The sequence below is a fragment of the Lampris incognitus genome, chromosome 6, assembly GCF_029633865.1.
Source record: "Lampris incognitus isolate fLamInc1 chromosome 6, fLamInc1.hap2, whole genome shotgun sequence".
In the NCBI taxonomy this organism is placed as follows: Eukaryota; Metazoa; Chordata; class Actinopteri; order Lampriformes; family Lampridae; genus Lampris; species Lampris incognitus.
The window spans coordinates 37009998-37031187 of NC_079216.1; the positions used below are offsets into that span (position 1 = coordinate 37009998).

Consider the following 21190-nt stretch of genomic DNA (forward strand, 5'->3'; position numbering starts at 1 on the left):
AGGCTCATGTGATTTAGTTTCCAGTTATCTTTCTATTGGAATATTCAGATTTGTCTTAAACTCCTATACTAAACTAACAACCATGGCTTTTCCTGGTCAATTAATTCTTTTCCCTTCATCCGTCTTAACTCGGCATAAGAGCACCAGGTGGTAGGTTATTTAGGTAGATAGTGATGGGGCCGCTGGTTCCATCTGTTTACGAGGACTGTAACAGCTATGTATGTACCATCATGCTGAATTGACTGTCATCGAAAATTGGCTTGCATCAACTAGAAGTCTTGAATACAAACTGAGACATAGAGTCAAGCAGTATTTTTTATATCATTTGAAAAATATATAGCTACATCCACTTGACTGGTTGAAATTCAATGCAACCTCAAAGCTTGTTTGCTTGAAACACATCAGTGCTTTTTGTCTTGATCAGCTGGTCCAGTCACTGGGTGTGGCCATCTACCGGGCACTCGACTGGGGACTGGACGACTGCGAGGAACGGGAGTTGAGCCCACAACTTGAGCACCTCATTGAACGCATGGTTGGGGGGGGCCATGATCTTGAGGTCAACACGGCAGGTGGTAACGCAACAACGGATGAGGGGTACAGTGGACAGGAGGAAGAGGAGGAGGAGGAAGAGGAGGAAGGAGTTACAAGGCCAGTGTGCACATATCGGCAGGTGATGGCGGTGTGTGCATCACGGCTGGCCAATCCGGCCCTGGCCCCAGAACACTACCAGGCCGTGTGTAGAGCTCTGTTTGTGGAGACGCTGGAGCTGCAGACCTTTCTCATCAAGATCAGAGATGCAAAGGAGGTGTGTCCAGTTATTTTACTACTCATTTGTTTGTATTATTCATAGATTTTTTGGGAATCTTGCATCTCATTGGTTTCCGTAATGACGCAATTTTTTTCAGAGATGATGTGAATAAAATATGCATGAGGAGGATTTCAAATATTTAGAGCCCCTTTCCCGGAGTATGACAAGACAGTGCTTCTCAATCCAGTCCTTGGAGACCCACAGCACTACTGGGTTTTTGTTCTTCTAGGTAGTAAATTGTGTTCACCTCTCCCGTCAGATATTCCAACGATCTAACATCTAATCAGGGGCTTTCTTTTAGGCATGAAACAACAGTTGAAAGTGCTTTTTAAATACCTGGCAGAGTAGAAAGACTGCAGTACTCGATTGAGAACAGCTGATATTAGAGATAACCATAATCTACGATCAAACAGACTTTTAATGTCAGGAATTCGACACTATATTTGATTTAAGGACTTTCCGAATAGGCCCTGTGATGGCCTGGCGGCCTGTCCAGGGTGTCTCCCCGCCTGCTGCCACCCAATGACTGCTGGGATAGGCTCCAGCATCCCTGCGATCCTGAGAGCAGGAGAAGCAGTTTGGATAATGGATGGATGGATGGACTTTCAGACTATAGATAGACATGGGACTTGTGAGAACTTGTAAGATACAACCTGTCTTAATGCCTGACATTATTTATTCTTTCAAATTTACAATGTTTTAACAGTGGAGATAGTCCATTACTTAAATATCAACAGGTCTGACAGTATGACTGGCTAAAAAGAAAATCCAAAATAAATATTAAGACGTTACTTCAAAGTTTGTGGTTTTGATTTGTTTGCATCTCGCTAGCATGAAAGTTGAGATCTTCAGTTGTGCTATCAAAGCAAGATAATTTGCTGTTACAACATCATAGACTGATGTGTGTGACAAAGCTGTTGCCACTGGAGGGTTCTGAATGGAAGGAGGACACTGTTTAGGTGGTAACAGGCTTTTTATTTAACAATGGCTCTCTCTCTCTGCACGGGCTGGTGCTCTCTGGTGCTGGAGCCGCTGCCTCACTCTTCTTTCAGAACAAGTGGCCCCCTTTTCTCCAGCCTTGTTTCGCCATGTCAGTATCAGACCAGGACCCAGCTTGACTGCAGTATATAAGCATAGTCTGTTAATTAGGCACACCTAAGGATGATAATCAACTTCCCTACCAACAGAGGCATTTGCTGCCCCGTAAACCACTGCTCCTTCTTTCTGCTTCCAGCCAAAGTTAAACCACACCCCACTAACCACAATGTGATTGCTAAAGATCATCACCACAAGTAATACTTCTGTCATGTTACTGTTGACAGGCTTTGTGCTTATAATTGTGAGAGACAGGAGCAGCTTTGTTGAGTTTTTTTTGTTTTTTTGTTCTCAGATGCTGAAGAAGATGAGAACAGATGAAAGTCATGAAGACAGGTCCACATTGGAGCTTGATGCCTTAAAACACACAGATTGGGTGAGAGATGCTATCTGGGAGGGGGGGGATTAGAGAGATGGTTCAGGGATGGGCTGAAAACATGGATGGATGGGTGGGTAGGTTGTTAGCTGGGGGTGATAACTACATGCATGAGAGAAGACAATATGACAGTGTGCCACACAGTAGAGGGCTGTCAGTGAGGTGTGTGTGTGTGTGTGTGTGTGTGTGTGTGTGTGTGTGCGCGCGCGCGTGTGATCTCTCCCATTCCAGGCGCGTCTGTGGGTACAGCTGATGAAGGAGTTGAGACAGGGAGTGAAGCTTAAGAAGGTTGAAGAGCAGCCATTCAACCCCCTGCCCACTGAATACAGTCTCACCCCATTTGAGATGCTCATGCAGGACATACGGGCTCGCAGGTTCCAACTGCGCAAAGTTATGGTGAGAGGGGGAAAAAAATCTCACTTTAATTCACAAACATTACACTACACATTGAACTTAAATGTATGTCAGACCACAAAGGAATATCCTAATTTTAATAGGCAGGTATCGCTACATATAGTTGGAATTTGCCTCAGTTGATAGACCTAACCTGGTACAAACCTGATGCAATAAACCCAACTAAATCCCCAACAAACTTTTTTACTGAGTTTCTTTGGTCTGGCCTAAATCTCAATAACAGAAATTCAAACGATGCATTATAATAAATATTATCCCCACTGATGTAAATAATCTGCAGTGACTACTGCCCTGTCCAGGCTGTCACAATGTCTGCTGGGATAGGCTGAATTGGATAAAGTGGGTGTAGAGGATGGATGAATATGAATAAATAAAAAGTAATTATACGATTTTTGATTCTGTTAAGACAAAAAAAGTCATCCTTTTCTCAAGAGTCTAGTTTGTTTTCCTTTGTTTATATTGGTGGTGGCTTTCCTTATGATAAACCAGCGAATAATGGGTCAATCATCACCCATCTTTATATTAACCACTGCATCTCTGAACACAGCACAATAATGCAACGACGTATGTTTTCATTGTTGTTCTTATGCTAAAGTAAAACTACCTTGTTTAGTTTTGTTTGGGGTTGGTCAAGGGAAAGGGGAGGTTAACGCAACTTTTGCACAGTGTGTTTTGTTGCATTTTACATTCCATCTATAATAACAGTGAACCCAGGTAAAACGAACCCAGAGACCAGGTCCCATCGTTATAGATGGCTCACACACAAACACAGTGTTATTACAGATAGTCATAATGAGGGCCATCTGGCTGCTGCCTTTCCCAGGTGAATGGTGACATCCCTACTAGAGTGAAGAGAAATGCCCACGAACTGATATTGGACTTCATAAGATCTCGACCTCCACTCAAACCGGTGAGTGGCGTTAAGCTTATGATACTATATATTCTTACTAGTGGTTTTAGTGAAGAGCAGTTGCAAGTATATGGAGTACACCTACCTCTTTGAGTAGTTTGAGTGTAACCAGCTGAACACTTTATCCCCTTGTAATTTTGGTGGTATTATTGTATAAACCACTTCTGCAAAGCATTGCTACCTGAGTGAAAATACTAGGGATAGTATTATGGGATATTTGAAACATCTTAGGTGTGTATTAATCCTGGACAGTTTTTGATAAATTTGGTTCGTTCAGCCCTTTTGTTTCTCCTCTGGTGTTTTATTGTCTTTTACTTTGACCCATTGTATCCCCCCCCCCACTTTTTCTCCCCAATTGTATCCGACCAATTGCCCCACTCTTCCGAGCCGTCCCAGTTGCTGCTCCAACCCCTCTGCCGATCTGGGGAGGGCTGCAGACAACCACATATCCTCCGATACATGTGGAGTCACCAGCTGCTTCTTTTCACCTGACAGTGAGGAGTTTCACCAGGGGGATGTAGCCTGTGGGAGGATCACGCTATTCCCCCCAGTCCCCCCCCCCTGAACAGGCGCCCTGACCGACCAAAGGAGGCGCTAGTGCAGTGACCAGGACACACGCACACACATCCAGCTTCCCACCCGCAGACATGACCAATTGTGTTTTTAGGGACGCCCGACCAAGCCGGAGGTAACACGGGGATTTGAACCGGCGATCCCGGTTTTGCTTCAGCCCCCGTAGTTTAATTGTTTGTACTCAACAAAAGTTGAATTGTTTGTACGGTTATGAGATCGAGGCTGGAGTGAAATTATGACCTCAAACATCATGACACAAGCAAGCTGACGGAATCGTTGTCAGACTTGAGGAAGGTTAGGCATTAACAACTCAAACTTTGGTTTGGCAGTTGCTCTACTAGGACAGTATCACATTTAGAGCTGTTACTTACGTATGTTCAATCACAGTACTTATTTGTGTAAGAAACGGATACATACCAGATATGAAATGTTCTCTGCAAATCTTCGCATTTGATATTTGCTCTTCTGACCACCTCTTCCAGTCCTTCTGATGGATCGCATGAATCCACGCCTGTCTTCTTCGTTTTTCGATTGGAGTTTTCCCTTTTGGCATGCGATAAAAATGCAGATGCTTGTTTTTACCATCTTTAAGATTTGTACAACCTGATAGCGCAACAATTGTGAGGCATTTCGTTTTGTTTTAAATCAATTTCTCTGTGATGACCTCTTCAAAATGAACATAGTAACGTTTACAAACACAAGACTCGTGGGCCCTTTTTGCCTCACAGTCTGCGCACGCGCATTTGGCGCATGTAAACAAGGGAACACGTCTTTACTAATCATTTACAATCAATAATCTAGCAGCAAAGTTATGATCAAGGCACAAAAGGTGATATGAGGTAGCAAGGCTGTGCAAATATTGTATAAGTGTGTTTGTGACTGTGTGGTAAATGGACTGCATTTATAGTGCTTTTCTAGTCTACCGACCACTCAAAGCACTTTACAGTGCATGCCTCACATTCACCTAGTCACACACACAATTCATACTCAATAGTGGAGGCTGCCGTGTAAGGCGCCAACCTGCTCATCAGGAGCAGTTAGGGGATCATCTTCAAGGACACTTTGACACACTCTCTGGAGGAGCCAGGGATCGAACCAGCGACCTTCCAATTGCTAGATGACCCGCTCTACCTCCTGAGTTGTGCCACCCCATATGTGTGTGTGTGTGTGTATATGGGTGTGTATGTGGGCGTGTGTGTATGCGCGTCTCTGCATTGAAAGGCGGAATGCATGTTGGAGGGTATGTGTGTGTGTGTGTGCATGTGGGTGCTGCCGGGTAGTGAGGAAATGGTGGCAAAAAGAACAAATGGTTGTGTGTGTGATCATATGTGCACGCATAGCATGTGTCTGCGTTTGTGCTCCGGAAGGAGGTGTTTGTGTGAGTGACAGAGCCAGACAGACAGAGATCTACCTGAAGTAATTTTGCAAACAAAGAATCCAAAATGAAAGTAGCAAATTAACAAAAGAAAGACAGGCTGTCCAGCAAACTCTGTGGATCAGTGTGCGCAATTGAAGAGCGAATGAATTCAAACAATAGTACTTTTCAAGTAACAAGGAAAGATTCAAACAAGACAAATTAAACAGGTTAACTGTTGGCTATGATTAGGTTAAGGTAAGCGTTAGGTCGACGTTAGGTTAAGATTAGGGTTAGGTTAGGTCAGTCAAGCGTCCCGGTGTTTAATCGAACTCTGGCTAGGGAGAAACCGATCCTGATGGAGAAACAGAGTTCAATACAACACCCGTGACTTCAGCGGGTTCCAAACAGACATTCAGTTGGCATTCTGACACAACCTGCCTACTTATTAATACTACTGGATGTTTTACTCTGCCTTTATCATAACACTGAGATTGGGGTTTCTAGTTCAAAATGGGATTCTTACGGTTGTTCTTGATTTGGACAGTTTCCAGGATGCTAATAAATGTAAAGCAATCCGGTTGTCTTTGCATCAGCAGTGCAAGTACTTGGAAACGCTGGGGGGGGGGGGGGGGGGTGAAAAGTTGTCTACAGCCTCTTTAAAAACTAACAATCGGCCTATGTAACACTTCCTACGTGAATTAGTGTGTATTTAGATAATGGATGATTTCAACTAACACTTTTTTCACATGAGAATTAGACCAACCACTCTGCCACTGAACCACTAAGGCTAAATCTTGCCCAGATGCTAGACTTACTTTGTATCGCTCTTCCACTGCGATCAGTCCTCTTCCGACAAATAGCGCGTTGTGCAGGTTCGGGAAAACATTTTCTTTTACTGGTTGTCTGGCGTCGAAACGTGGCTCCATAGAAAAACAAGGAAAACAAAGTCTTCTTTCACACAGCTTGTCAGCTGAAAGATCTTCGATGCTCCGTCGGTTGTCTGATGGTCTCGAAGGAGTCTAAATTGCGATTGCGTTGACGTTTAAAAAATGAAAACGGATCCGATCACCTTCTCTTTCTGTGAAAACTGTGTGGCTTGCAGGAAAGATTAACCGGTAATCACAGCTGGTTAACTGATGAACAAGACTAGGTTATCTATCAATAAAAGCGGGGCCAGAGGTAATGTAAAGACACTTGGTCTTTGGTTCTTCTGCAAGAGGGAGTAAGTAGCTCCAATGCGTGGTCCATCGGCAAGAGAAGACGAATTTCAATTCCGCCGCGGGGTGCATCTGGGTGGCGTGGCGCTCTCTTCCGTTGCCTACCAATACGGGGATCGCCGATTCGAATCCCCATGTTACCTCCGGCTTGGTCGGGCGTCCCTACAGACACAGTTGGCCATGTCTGCGGGTGGGAAGCCGGATGTGGGTATGTGTCCTGGTCATTGCACAAGCGCCTCCTCTGGTCGGTCGATCGGGGCGCCTGTTGGGGGGGGGGGGGAAACTGGGGGGAATACCGTGGTGATTCTCCCACGCGCTGCGTCCCCCTGGTGAAACTTCTGACTGTCAGGTGAAAAGTATCGGAGGAGGCATGTGGTAGTCTGCAGCCCTCCCCAGATCAGCAGAGGGGGTGGAGCAGCGACCGGGACAGCTCGGAAGGGTGGGGTAATTGGCCGCAGCGCCGTGTATAGACAGAGTCTGGCCAACTGGCTACATGGGCGCCATATTGCCTACCAACTGGTAGGCAGCCCCATGCGTGCGCTGTTCAAAATCGCGTTTACTTCATGAGCTCTCAAGCTGCACTTCCAAAGAAATGAGGGAAAACAGTGATGGGGTGCCGGGTGAGGTTCTCAGGCACGGTGGGCACCCATGATGAAGGTAATGAGATCAGGAAGAAACCCACCAGCGGTCATAACACAGTCACAGGCACTGAGCAGGGGCCTCTGCTGCATACATGTAGATTTCAGCCCAAAGAATTTACTCCAGAGACTTTAGTTTTTATCCACTACACTACTGGTGTGGTGGGTAAATTGGTGATCAGTACCAGTATTACATATTTTGCAATGTTCAGTAGGCTATTAGTGAATGATAATGAGCAATAATATCAGGGACACTTGAGAAATATTAGGCCTACCTGTTTCAAGGTTTAGCCAGTGCAGCGTCAGTTCTGTATCGGGGCTCTTGTCTAGTTTATCTCAACACTACCCAGCTAAGGCCCAGGCCTCTCACTCAATCCAGTCATATGACAATCTGACACTGTTTACATTTGCCTGATTTCTGTCGACGGTTACATGGCTTGGATGTGCTATACAACTGATTTCCACACATCAATACTGTAACATACACGAATAAGTAGACACGTTAGCCCTTGGCAAATGGGTCGGACCCTTTAGTCGGCTGGTTAACGTTGTCGCCCGCGGTGCAGAAGACACGAGTTCGTGCCTCAGCTATGACGGTCCAGCCGGGGACGCCCTTCCCGTAGGAAGGGGGCAATTTAATGATCACGGATGAATAGACTCGGTAGCCCTTGGCTTACGGGTCGGACCCTTTAGTCTACTGGTTAACGTTGTCGCCCGCGGTGCAGGAGATACGGGTTCGCGTCCCGGCTGTGGCGGTGCTCCCGAGTGCCCCCCGAATTCGCTACATTGGTGTCAGAAGTGGGATGGTGAGACTGTGAGGTCATCGGAAGCGAGTGTGCCCATGCTGAAGCGAGGGGACGCACTTCCCGAAAGAGGGGGGTAGTGTAACATACACGACTAAGTAGACACGTTAGCCCTTGGCTAATGGGTTGGACCCTTTAGTCGACTGGTTAACGTTGTCGCCAGTGGTGCAGGAGATACGGGTTCGCGTCCAGGCTATGGCGGCGGTTCCCGGGCTGCCCCCCTAATTCGCTACAATACCTTACAGACTCTTGGATTGCTCTAGGGAAGTTAGTTTATCGAAAAATCGTAAACACTGAAATGAGCTCACCGAGCACAAGTAGGAAGGAATAAGCTGAGGGGGACCAGCCTAGCATGCGAATATTCACGGTCCAAACTGCCTTCGTTCTGTGGAAATCGATGCATCATACGGCCTTGTCCCGGCCGAACGGAACAGCCCCAAGCTGAACTACACACCATTTCTCCTTCAACTGCTACAGATCGGCGAGAAATGGGCCGAAAACGCGGGAAAAATCATTGAACTGTCATGATGACAGAGCCAGACGTTGGTAGGCAACATGACGCCCGTCAACCACGTGACATGCGCTCAGCCAATCACAGCGTGTGTTGCAAAGATCAGAGGATGGCCAGACTCTCTCTATACACGGCGCTGATTGGCCAGATACAATTGGGGAGAAAAAAGGGGGGCGGGAAAAATCTTTTTTTTTTTTAATTTTATTCCGCCGCGGCTTTAAGGGCGAAATTGGGTCACCGCATACAGTACTGTTATATCCAATAATGTTACAGTGATAGGTGAGGCGGTTGGTGGAGATCGCCTGTGAGGTTGAGCAGGGAGTTATGGGTATTGTAGTCCACGGGCAGCGCTGGTCCCTACATAGTTCTATCTTTTAATTTCTTTAAACCCTGTCTTTTTTGTTATTATGTCTTGCTAGGTTTCAGAACGCAGCCTTCCCCCTCCTCCTCAGCAGCAGCAATCCCTCCATGATCGTGTCCTGGCTGAAATCAAGCAGGAGAGAAAGCTGAGACCCGTGGTCCTGCCTACATCCAGAGGTAGGGCAAAAAAAAAGGCGTGTTTTTTCCTGTGCCGTTTTGCATTAATGAGTTTATTAGAAAAGTGCATACTGTATTTTTGGCTGCAGCGGACATGAGATTTAAGCTTTACAGTGGCCACTTAGGGGCGCTGTTGTATTCTATACCAGCTCAATACGTTTCCCACCATAGAAAAACACTGACAAAATGTTTGTCTTATATTAGTAGTGACACTAAGTGACATAAAATAAAAGCAAAATGATTAGATTCATTTGCTGCTTTTGAGTATGTGGGTGTGTGTGTGTGTGTGCGTGCGCGCGCGCATGTATGCGAGTGTTTCACTCTGTCTACCAATCTGTAAAACTAAGTGCGAGATTTAACCCATGCTGTGCTCTTGTTGTTTTACCATCTGTGGACATTAAAAGATACACTGTATGTGGCCAGACCACTTACACTGCTGACTACAGTCCATGCTGTAACCAGTAAGGCTCATATGATCATTAAGTGGCCTTTTGTAACTCATGATCAGTATGTATACTGTAGGGTGTAACGAGGGAGGTTTTCCATTTTGAGCTAGTATTGTATTTCATATCTATTGATTGTCTATTTACAGATGAAGGTCAGGGTCAATTATGTTCAAAAGGGAAGCTTGTTTTGCTGACGGGATGCATACACTGTGCTAACTTAACAAAATAGAAAACAGACAAAAACAATGGACTTTAAAGGAAATAACACTTCAATTAATTCAACATCAAAACCAACAAATGGTGTAAACTGCAACAAAAACTTTGATTGCTTTAGAAGAATGGAGTGAGGCATGTAAAGAGGCCCAGAGACAGACAGTTAGCAGCAACCTAAAGCTTCTACAGTATAAATGGCTGATGCGTACATATATAACTCCTGTTAAATTGCACAAGTTTAATGACAATATTCCTGATACCTGTATTAAGTGTAGTGAGGCAAGGGGGACGCTGTTTCACTGTATATGGGAATGTGTGGAAGTGAAAACCTTCTGGCAAGATGTTGTTGATATGATTGATCAAATTTTGTCAAAGAAATTATCATTGAGTCCAAAGCTTTTTATTCTTGGTTTATATCCTACCACCCCACATTTACATAGCAATGAGTTCAGATTTATAGATATGTGTATATTACAAGCAAAACGTGTAATTGCTCTTAATTGGAAAAGTGTTGATGGACCAAGAATTGGTATGTGGGTTAAAGAAATGGCCTCAAACATGTCAATGGAAAAGATAATGTATATTGTTAGACGTAAACAAAGTGTTTTTGATAAAATCTGGGGATTGTTTCTGTACTTCCTAAGACGTAATACTAATGTTGGTAACTTGCTTAATCAAGAACAAGCTCTGGGGGAGTAGAACAACTCTATCTGACTGTTTATATGCGTAAAAGCAACTGAAAAAAAACCACACCCTCTAATCAGTCTGTGAAAGAAATTATTGTTATTATTATTTTATTTTATTATTTTTATTAATTGAATGTTTATCTTTATTATCTTCTTTAACCCTGCTTTGAATTGTATTACTTGTTATAGGGACAGGGTTATGGGGGGGGGTAGGGTGAAAATGTTTGCTGCACTGTGCTATTACTTGTTTTGATGTAATTTGCAAACAAAATTCAATAAATATATTGCTTAAAAAAAAAAAACTTTGATTGCATTCTTAGTGTGTCTGATTAATCCTGTCTGTTGTTTTGGGGCCTCTCTTTTCTCCAGCATTCGGCTCCCTGCCCTGCCTCGCTCAGACTTGCCCTTGTGATGTCAAATCCACATCATGCATTGACCTGTCTGTCTCAGAGTCTGGGCCCCGCCCACCTTCCCGCCCTCGCATCCTTCTCAAGGCCCCAACACTCGCTGAGATGGAAGAGATGAACATATTTGAGGTAGAGCAAGCCAGGAAGGAATTTGAAACTAGCATCTCAGAGGGAAAAAGAAAAATTACTGTCAATCTTTTATGAGCAGAAATCGGAAAAGCTTTTACTGTGAAAAATATCGATGTTCCGGAATAGTTCTTTAGGATTAGGATATCACGGTGCATTTGTATAATGTTGCAATCGTGGATAGTAATGGTTCAAATTGATTTTCTTTTGTTTTTCTTAGCTTCACATTTACCTTAGACATATATTCTCAGTATTTTTGTTTTTCTATTTAGGACATAACTAAATAATAAACTACAATTAAGATTGTTAATAAACTAAACTCAGTTTACTAAGGTGACATGGAAATAGTTAATTTCATCCTTTTTTGTGCCTTTCCATCCCTTTTTGTTTTTTCTTGGCTTTGCTTTAAAACTCTGAGTCCTGTCACCACCCCCACCAGCACTTTGTGACCACAAAAAATCAATTCACTTGTAATCAGTCTAAGACTTGAAAAGTATCCAGTTGAAATGGATAAAGGGGCATTGTGTCATAGGAGCGAGTTGGGGCAAAGGCCGTAAACATGTCCATCTCTTTCCTCCTGTACCTTTTGTTGCCCACTATCCCTTTCATCTCACCACTTCTTCACCCTCCCTCCTTCCCTGTCTTCTTCTGCACTTCCTCAACCTACCTCCTGTCTCTGCCTTTTCTTCCATATCCATTCTCCTCTCCCTGCTAGGAGGAGGAGTCCCCAGATGGCGGGGAGCTGCAAAGGGCCCAAAGCTCCCCCACGCCACTGAAAAGAGACCGCTCCTTCTCAGAGCACGACCTCGCCGAGCTCCGCGATGGGATGCTACCGTCTCTCTCTGGATTGGGCCACCTGGAAGGGGTTGTCCAGTTTCGGGGAGAGAGGCCTCGGTCACGGACACTGACAGGGACAGGGCCGCCTCCCACACACAGAGGTCAGTGGGCAAACATGTACAGCCTTGTTGGCAATACACTTTTTACAAGCTTTTTTTTTTTTTGGATGGGGATGAAAAAACTTGGTTTGTTCTCTCTCAAGACTCGAATGTCTTATGTTTCAGAAGATGTCAATCATATGGGCACACGACTGCCAGAGTTGGCCTTGGTCCTTTTATACTAATGGAAACATTGGCTGCAGTTTTACCTCTCGCTCTGCTGAGGCAGGAACTTTGTAAGCTGTGCTAGAACCTCAGGCTTTTGACTCTGCTATTATTGGTATTTGAAGGTCTGTATTTTCATACCGCTAAAAGGACTTGAAAAGCGAGTGGTTCGGGTATGTGTGATTTTATATAGAAATTGGCAGTGAGCTAAACATTGGAATATTTATTTCTCAGCAAAATAAACCAAAATCACTTGATGGTAAATATTTACCACTGGATCTCTCTGTTCTGAGGCATATCAGGCTTTTTTGCCCATCGGATTACTGTTACCTTGCTTAATGTTGTGCAGTTGAAATCATCCCATATGATGGAGAGTTGTCCATCAAGAATGATGTGTGTCAAAGCACCATGGGTAAACTGCTTATAGCATTTGGGTGAAGAGGTTGAGAGGGATTACATGTGCTGTGTAATTGAATTGGGAGTGTTGCAATGGATTCTAATCAATTTATAAAGATGTGCTGATAAAGGATGACTCGGTAAAGCGGAAATGGATATTAATGGTTTTTTTCTCCAGACTGTGTGTATTTGTAATCTGCAGGGAAGATTTTTTCTTGTGTATGCAGTGATAAATACATAAGCAGTTTTGCCTACAAAATGTTGGTATCAATTTGGGGAAAAAAAATAATGAGAACATACAAAGCTGTGCCTGCACCCCTTCCATACAATACACCACCCCCCGAGTTGAATCCATTATTAATCTCCAGGCTGTTGCAAGCCACATTGCCCATCGACACTGCAAGCCCCAACAATCCTTTTGTTCGCAATAACCCTTAGATAGGGCCAAACAATGGCTGGTTAAACATGGGGGTTTATTATGTAGTTCAATAGTCTGCCAAAAGAGGACTCTCAAACCTCTACCATCTAATCCCAGAGTGTAAGCCTCTAAAGCCTGCACTGTCATTGGCAGCTGATCCAAATTATATGTACCGATGATGTTTACAGCTAGTTCAGGCCGTTCACTCTGCCTGTTTATTTTTCATAAGAACTGAATTAACAACCTCCATGTTTTAGATTTGAAGAAGCCCCCAGTCTCAGCTTCAAGTGATCTTTACATAGTTGCATAATTTAGAGGTCCCACTACCTCCTATTGTGGGTGTCTGGTAAATTACTTATGACCTCAGCTGAGCAACCCTTTTGGACCAGGCAGTAAGGAGACCTCTAACTGTGATCTGAGTTACAGTCGAAGCAGGATTTGCTGAAGCGCTGTGCTAAAATCAGATTAAAAATAGACAGCAACACTAGTTTCAGTTGCTAAATGCTCCTGTGTGTGGTCTGCCATAGGGCCGAATTAAAAGAATGCCACTGTCTCCTCCTATTTAATATCAACTTGTCTTACTTTGATCATTGTCTTTCTTCAAAATCCATTCTGTTTGCTTTTTCTCCCTCCCTTGTCTCCCTGAATCTACCTCCTGTTTCCCCGCTGCCCCTCAACCCCTCAACCCCATGCCTTTTTTTCTCTCTCTCTCTCTTTCCATCCACTCCCTATCTGTCCTCATCTGCCCTTCTAGCTTCTTACCCAGTACAAGGCTGGGTGCCCCCCTCTCCAGCACGCCTGTCACTGAGCTCAGTCGATGAAACCACAGAATCGGCGTTCAGCTTCAAAGCTAGCAACAAGCAACAGTGGATGGTGGGTTGAAATTCAAAATGACTGCACGAGAGATCTTTGTCTTGTTTCCTATGCAGCCTAAGCAGATGTAGGGCAATGCACACATGACAGAAAGACACAAAGTAAAAATGTCAATCGCTACTAATGGAACAGGTATGTAAACAATACAAATGTCACAATCCACTGCTGTAAATTCTGCAGAATATTTATGTGGCACTTCATTGTACATATAAGTTTGAAATTAGTACTTTTACTGGTGGTGAAGGTGACTTGGCTTACTAATTAATGAGCATATAATAGACTTGGCCTCAGCGGCTATCAGTGAAAAAGGGGACACTAAATTTCCTTCCTACAAACACACATCCATGTCCTTTTATTTGTCCTTACTGAATTTTTTTCTCTTTGGTAACCATTGACTAGCTGACTTCACATCTACCCTAGCCTTTAATAATCACTAACCTCCAGGGTTCATAATTTTATGTGGTAAAAATCCCAAGTGAAGTGAACTGGGCATGAGGGCAGGAGGTTGACAGTGTGATCTTTCAGTGCAAATATTAGATAATTGGAACACATTTGAAAGCTACTGGAACTCACTCAACTGACCTCTTCAAGGAAAAAAATTGAAGATTGGCACGAATTCTTAGATTAGTAATTACTCAACTGTGTGCTACGGAGAGCCATGTGTATGCAACGTTTTCAATTCAACCCAAAACTACAACAAGCCGGTTTCACTGTTTAACACACCTCCAGCCAGACAGGGTAGGACTTATCGGTGTAATCAGCTGATGTCATGTCAGGTTGGAATTAAACCAATATACTACATTTGGTCCTCCGTGGCACATGAATGCGCGTTGGCATTTTCCTTTTTGTTTAACTGTTTGTGAGCCTTCTAAGTGTGTGATAGGTATGTCTTCTGACCTTTGGTTATAGCCACTTGTCCTAGAATTCGTATTGAAATTGCCCTCCTCATAACTCTGCACAGGAGGAGTTTAGCCACCCTGTGGAGAGTCTTGCCTTAACAGTGGAGGAGGTCATCAACGTTCGTCGTGTGTTGGTCAAAGCAGAAATGGAGAAGTTCCTTCAGAGCAAAGAGCTCTACAGCAACCTAAAGAGAGGCAAAGTAATGCAATTCAGATCTTCACATAGCTGTTTTTCTCAGTGACGTGTGTGTGTAAATGTGATGTGTGAATGTAAAAAAAAACCAATATGTCTTTGTGTGTTTCCTCCTCAGGTATGTTGCTGCTGCCGAGTCAAGTTCCCTCTCTTTTCCTGGCCATCCACCTGCTTATTCTGTAAAAGGTATCGGAAATAATGTTTTTCCTGACAACACATCTGAATCATAGCATTCATTCATTCATTCATTCATCTTCAGCCACTTCTCTGGGGTTGGGTCGCAGTGGCAGCAAGCTAAGTAGGGCACTCCAGACGTCCCTCTCCCCAGCAACGCCCTCCAACTCCTCCTGAGGGATCCCAAGGCTTTCCCAGGCCAGATTGGACATGTAGTCCCTCCAGCAAGTTTTGGGTCAACCCCGGGGTCTCCTCCCAGTTGGCCATGCCCGGAAAACCTCCAAAGGAAGGTGCCCAGGAGCCATCCTAATCAGATGCCAGAACCACCTCAACTGGCTCCTTTCGACGCGAAGGAGCAGGCTCTACTCCAAGTTCCCTCAAGATGTCCAAGCTCCTCACCCTATCTCTAAGGTTGAGCAGAGACACCCTACAGAGGAAACTCATTTCAGCCGCTTGTATCAGTGATCTCACCCTTTCAGTCACTACCCAAAGCTCATGACCATAGGTGAGTGGGGGTGGGAACCAAAATTGACTGGTAAATTGAGAGCTTTGCCTTCCAGCTCAGCTCCCTCTTCACCACAAAGGTCTGGTACAACGCCCGCATTACTGCTGATGCTGCACCAATCCGCCTGTCAATCTCCGGCTCCATCCTACCCTCACTCGTGAACAAGACCCCGAGATACTTGAACTTCTTCACTTGAGACAACAACTCATCCCCAACCCGGAAGGAGCCATTTTCCGTAAGAAAACCATGGCCTCAGACTTGGAGGTACTGACTCTCATCCCGGCCATTTTACACTCAGCTGCAAACCGCCCCAGTGCGCGCTGGAGGTTGCGTTCTGATAAAGCCAACAAAACAAAATCATCTGCAAAGACCAGAGATGCAATTCTGAGGTTCCCAAAACGAACATATTCCTCACCTTGGCTGCGCCGTTACCCTGTCCGTGAATATCACAAACAGAATCAGAGACAAGGGACAACATTGTCTCCGATTCTCGGCAATTCAATCCTCAGCACAGTCAATCCAAAGCATTTAACATTTAATTCATATCATGAGAAGGCTTGTGTACCAAGAGTTCAAAACCAAAATCATACATCTTTTTTTTTTAAATGTTACCTGATGCTCATTGTTCAGTATTTCGATTTTAAAATTCTGTTAATTGTATACAAAGCGTTAAATGGTGTTGCACCACAGTATATAAAAGACATGCTAATTACGTACAAACCAGCAAGAACTCTCAGAGGTCCAATGGCAGTGGTCTTTTAACCATCCCTCATGCTAATTCTAGAGCAGGGGAAGCTGCATTTTGTATTTACGCCCCACGTAGATGGAATGCCCTGTCTGAGGACCCGAGAGAGGCCCCCACACTGGACACATTTAAAAACAGGTTAAAAACCTTACTCTTTAAAACAGCCTACGGCTAAATTTTTGGTGTGTGTGTGTTTTGTATATTTTGCTATTTTTATATACTCTGCTCCAGTTGTTGTTACTTTTAATTAATCCGTTTTTATGGCACTTTTATTTATTTTACTAACCCAGTTTTAAACTTCTCTGTAATTTGTCTGTACTATTATTTATTTTATGCTTTTTAAAAAAAATCTTTTGCCTGTAAAGCACTTTGAATGACCTCTCCAATGATAAGGTGCTATACAAATAAACTTGCCTATTTAATTAATATGGATAATCAGTCCTCTAAAGTTGAACAACTCCACTGGATAACGCCAAGGGGTTTGTATAGCATATCTGCAACAGATGGGTAAAATATATTAAAGATAAAATATAAAAGCAAAATAACTTAAATAAAAAATAGAATAGAATATAGACTCTTTTCTCAGCATACCTAGCAACATACGTAGAATTATACAATGTTTCTGTGCAAATGTGCAATAATGCAGTTGTTATAAGGTACGAGATAAAGATAAGACAGCTCAAATTTTTACTTTCATGCCATTAAATATATCCTGGATGAGTAGGTACCATTTCGAATGGTGGATATCTCTGTGTGTGTTCATTAATACTCGTGGATATTCGTTCATGTCATTTCATTTCTCACACAGGTCTGTGTGTGGTTCCTGCAGTGCCAAGGTAAACCTGCATCACTTGTCTGTTTACTGTGATGTCAATGCATAATTATGTGTATATTTGGGATGCTCTCTGTGCTTAATGTTGCTCCCTATTGCTTAAAAAAAACCTGATTAAGAACTTACATTTCCATACACGATGATATACCAAAGTTTAATATGTTAGGTTAATATAACAGGTTCATTATTTGTTCATGTGGCCTAGGTTTTCTGTTGAAGATAATTGTTTTGTTGATTTTGATTTTGTTGCCCCAGTCCCCAGCCCATGTGGATGTGTGGTTCTGTGCTCTGTAGGTTTGCGATTTAGGCTGCTTGGGTTTCTGTGGTTCTGAGGGGTGTGTTATTGTGTTTCAGTGGGGTGGGGGTTCTGTTATTCCTTTGTGTAATGTTGTGTCGTGTTCTGTATTTGTGGCTTGTGCATACTGAGATGTGTGGATTTGCCGTTCTCTTTGGTTAGATTCTATGTCTTCCCATAGTATGTGATTGTGTTGTTTTATCTGTGCTTTTGTGTTGTTTTTATGGACTAACTGATGACCATCGGTTAACTTGTGGTGTAGTGTGGAGCCAGTAGTTTCTGCCTGTTTCAGTCCTTTGGTTTGGTGACGTAGATCCCATTGTATCATTGATTCTCTGTTCAGTCAACAAATGGTTCTTTGGCTTGTCCTTTCCTTGGTGCTTGCTACCAAGTCTCCCATTTTCTACCTTCACCTTTTTGCTGTCAGTCACATCTTTTTATTTTTCCAATGTTCTCATTTCATGTTGTCCTCCTGCCATACTGCCTTTCCCTTTGCCCCAGATGAAGATACCGTCTAAGAAGATGGCCCATATCCCTGTGTACACTGTGGGCTTCCACAGCGGTCCAAAAAGCCATGGGCACAAAAGTCAAGTCTACAAGTGAGTATCTTTTGTGTCATCCAGAGGTTGATCCAGAGACTTAATGGTTTTAAACCTGTCCAGTTAACCATTGAGCCTCCAGAGAGATGCATGGAAACCGACATACCACACTCTCTATGCCTGCTCCTCCTCGATCTCTTACACTGATACAGTTGTCAGGTCCAAGGCTAGTTGCAGCAGGTTAAGGACGCAAGTTGAATAGTCATCTCAGCCTTCTCCTCCCTCTGGCCCCGGATTGCTGACCTGCTCTGACCTAAAGAGGCAGTCTTTGCTTACTTCAACCAAGATGAGATCACTAATTCAATCCAATCACTATCGTCTGCACATCTACCATCTATCCCTCTTTCCTCTCCCTCAGTTTTCTGCTCCTTTTGTTATGTAATCGGTGCAGCGCCTCTTCCAAAGCCTCTAAGCAGCCATTATGTAATAATTACCCAGCTGTCTTTTTATCCTCATTCCTTCTCCTCCCTTCTCCTCGTGTGTGAGAGAGAGTGAGAAAGATGCCGTGAGATGGAGAAAAGGTCCGGAGCAGAGAGTGAATGGTTGCCTCTGAGAGAGAGAGAAAGAAAGAGAGAGAGAGAGAGAGAGAGAGAGAGAGAGAGAGAGAGAGAGAGAGAGAGAGAGAGAGAGAGAGAGAGAGAGAGAGAACAAAAGAGCACATGAAAAAGAGTAGCGGAAAGGTTGAGGGTGAGAGCGAATGAGAGAATTAATGCCGGGAACGGCATATGGATCTGTGGCCTAACACCTGTGATTACTATCTGGCCATGCTGCTAAGGACCAAAATAGTTGGTTTTATAACAGCAAATGTCGGTGTCACTTTAATCAGTAAAGCTGACCTTAATCTTTGTGTTAGTGGCGATGAGGTTATCCCCATTCCACCACTGGATGTGTTTTGTTTTTGTTTATTTATTTGTTTATTTATTTATTTGTTTATTTTTTAACATCAAGATAAAGCTACATCTTTTTGGTTTATTAAAAAAGATAACTATATTAACCAGATATTCTAGTGTTTTGGTATTTCTGTCAGCGGGTCTGCTCCTAAATTCATGGGTTTCTTTAATTGCTATTTTGTAAACCTGTGACAAAACAAATCTCATTTCAACCGTTGTTGAAAGTGCCTTTCCATTTTGTGACCGATGATGTTGCTGTGTGCCCCCTCCCTGCAGGTCCCTCCGCAGTCTGTCGCGGCGCTCTGTGGAGGAGGAGTTCCCACACCTGTATGCACACGGTTGCACTCTACGGGACATCTGCGCCGACTGCACCAAATTTGTCGCTGATGTAATTTCCTCCAGCCGCCGGAGCCTGGACATCCTCAACAACACGCCCAAGAGGGAAAGCAAAGCTGCTGTCATGGCCGCCACGGCTCAGGGCCCACAGGCGAAGCCGCCATCCCACTCCCAGTCTTGCATTTCTCCACCTGGTCTCCACTCTGACCTTTCGCCTTGCCCACACTCGCGACATCATATCCAGCCTCCAACATAACTCCAGTCTCATTGTACGTCATCGGTTTCACCGCAACTACCCACCCTGAAGAGGCAGGATGACTGAATAAGTACATTGACTGTTAATAAAGCCCTCTGTTCTTTTCCCATTCTTTTTCCTCTCTCTCTCAACCTGTGTTTGCTTTTTTTGGGTGTAGGTATAGCTGCTTTTAATCCCCTCCCTCCTGCCAATTCCAAGCCTGCAAGTACCTCATTATCTAGCCTAGCTCACCCAACTGAAGTGCTCGGTAAAGGCTATCGCCACACACACACACACACACACACACACACACACACACACACACACACACAAACCACCACCACCAGTCTCCGTCTGTCAAAGTTTGATGTGGAAAAGCTTCATGGCAGTGGGTGGGGGTGAGTGAGGTGGGGGGTGACCTAGCGTCTGCCTTATCACACTATGACTTCACCCCTCCAGTGTTCACAACACAACTGGTTAAAGAGAGGAGTGAGGGAGAAGGGGACGAAAGCAAACAGGAGGCGGCGGCGTTGGCTGAGGAAGGAGGAGGTTGCATATGACAGAGGAGGTGGAGGATCACTGGGGTTTTTTTTGTGTGTTTTTGTTTTTTGTTTGCACTAAGTAGATAGACTTCAGATGGAATCTCAGCATTTTTGCTGTCTGTGACTTTCTTTTTCTTTTGGGTCGAATGTATAATTTTCTCATAAGGGCGCCAAAATCAAAAACACAAAATGTATGCTTACTGGAACTGGCAGATGGTAGTAATAAAATTTATTTTAAATTACTGGGGAAAGATATGGCAGGGCTGCTACAGAACAAGGTCTATTTTACATTGTGGATGTGCTTGAAAATTCAGACATGCAGCTGGACGAGTTAGGATGATGGTGACACTGTGAATGTAACAGATGAAGCTGACAACGATGAACTTGAGCAGGTTGAATTCCCTCTTCTCTCACTCCCTCCCCATGGACGGTTTGCTGGGTTTTTGCAAACACTGCGTAAATCTCAACTGCAATAAAATCTTACTGACAAACGTGACCAGTCTCATGTGCATGTTTGATGTGCATGTTATGTTGCGCCGTCCCATGTGCTCACATCACGGCGCCAAGGTCAAACACTAGCACAGTAAAGAGTGTGGGAACACAGCACTTCATAATCACAGCACTTCATAATTTCCTGTCTTTAACCATCCTATTTTGTTTGATCCGATTGTTACTACCAGGTGATCCTCTCCGAAGACCACAGACATCCTAAAGCAGATATTGTGAGACATTTTATTGCTAATCATGTAATTAAGGCTTTGTCTAAGATGGGAAAAGGCAATAGCTCCTAAAAAGGCGATCGGAAGACACAACGTAACACAAGCTGGGAAACCACTTGTTTTATTGTAATATATAAAGTATGATGGGTTTGTAACCATAGTTGGTCAAAAGTCAACTTACATAAATTATCTTTTGCTCGGCATAAAAGTCCACTTTTTTGGTGGAAAAAACACGTACACCACGTTGACTGACAGCCCTGTAAAGGCAACCTGACAATAAACTCTGGGAAGTTTTGTCGGCCCGTACGCCCTATAATGGCTC

At 43.9% G+C, this 21190-nt stretch overlaps 1 protein-coding gene across 1 annotated transcript in view; it reads left to right on the top strand.

Moving 5' to 3' along the window:
• spire2 (spire-type actin nucleation factor 2) overlaps positions 1-20639 on the top strand; it is a 28091-nt gene extending 7452 nt beyond the window's left edge. The window contains exons 3-15 of the mRNA XM_056281261.1: positions 425-805; positions 2199-2279; positions 2511-2675; positions 3517-3603; positions 9122-9239; positions 10954-11120; positions 11833-12055; positions 13786-13904; positions 14866-15003; positions 15115-15182; positions 17229-17256; positions 18049-18146; positions 19313-20639. Of these exons, the coding sequence (XP_056137236.1) occupies positions 425-805; positions 2199-2279; positions 2511-2675; positions 3517-3603; positions 9122-9239; positions 10954-11120; positions 11833-12055; positions 13786-13904; positions 14866-15003; positions 15115-15182; positions 17229-17256; positions 18049-18146; positions 19313-19628 (1989 nt within the window). The 3' untranslated portion in view covers positions 19629-20639. The remainder of the gene's footprint in view (positions 1-424; positions 806-2198; positions 2280-2510; positions 2676-3516; positions 3604-9121; positions 9240-10953; positions 11121-11832; positions 12056-13785; positions 13905-14865; positions 15004-15114; positions 15183-17228; positions 17257-18048; positions 18147-19312) is intronic.
• The last annotated feature ends 551 nt before the right edge of the window (positions 20640-21190 follow it).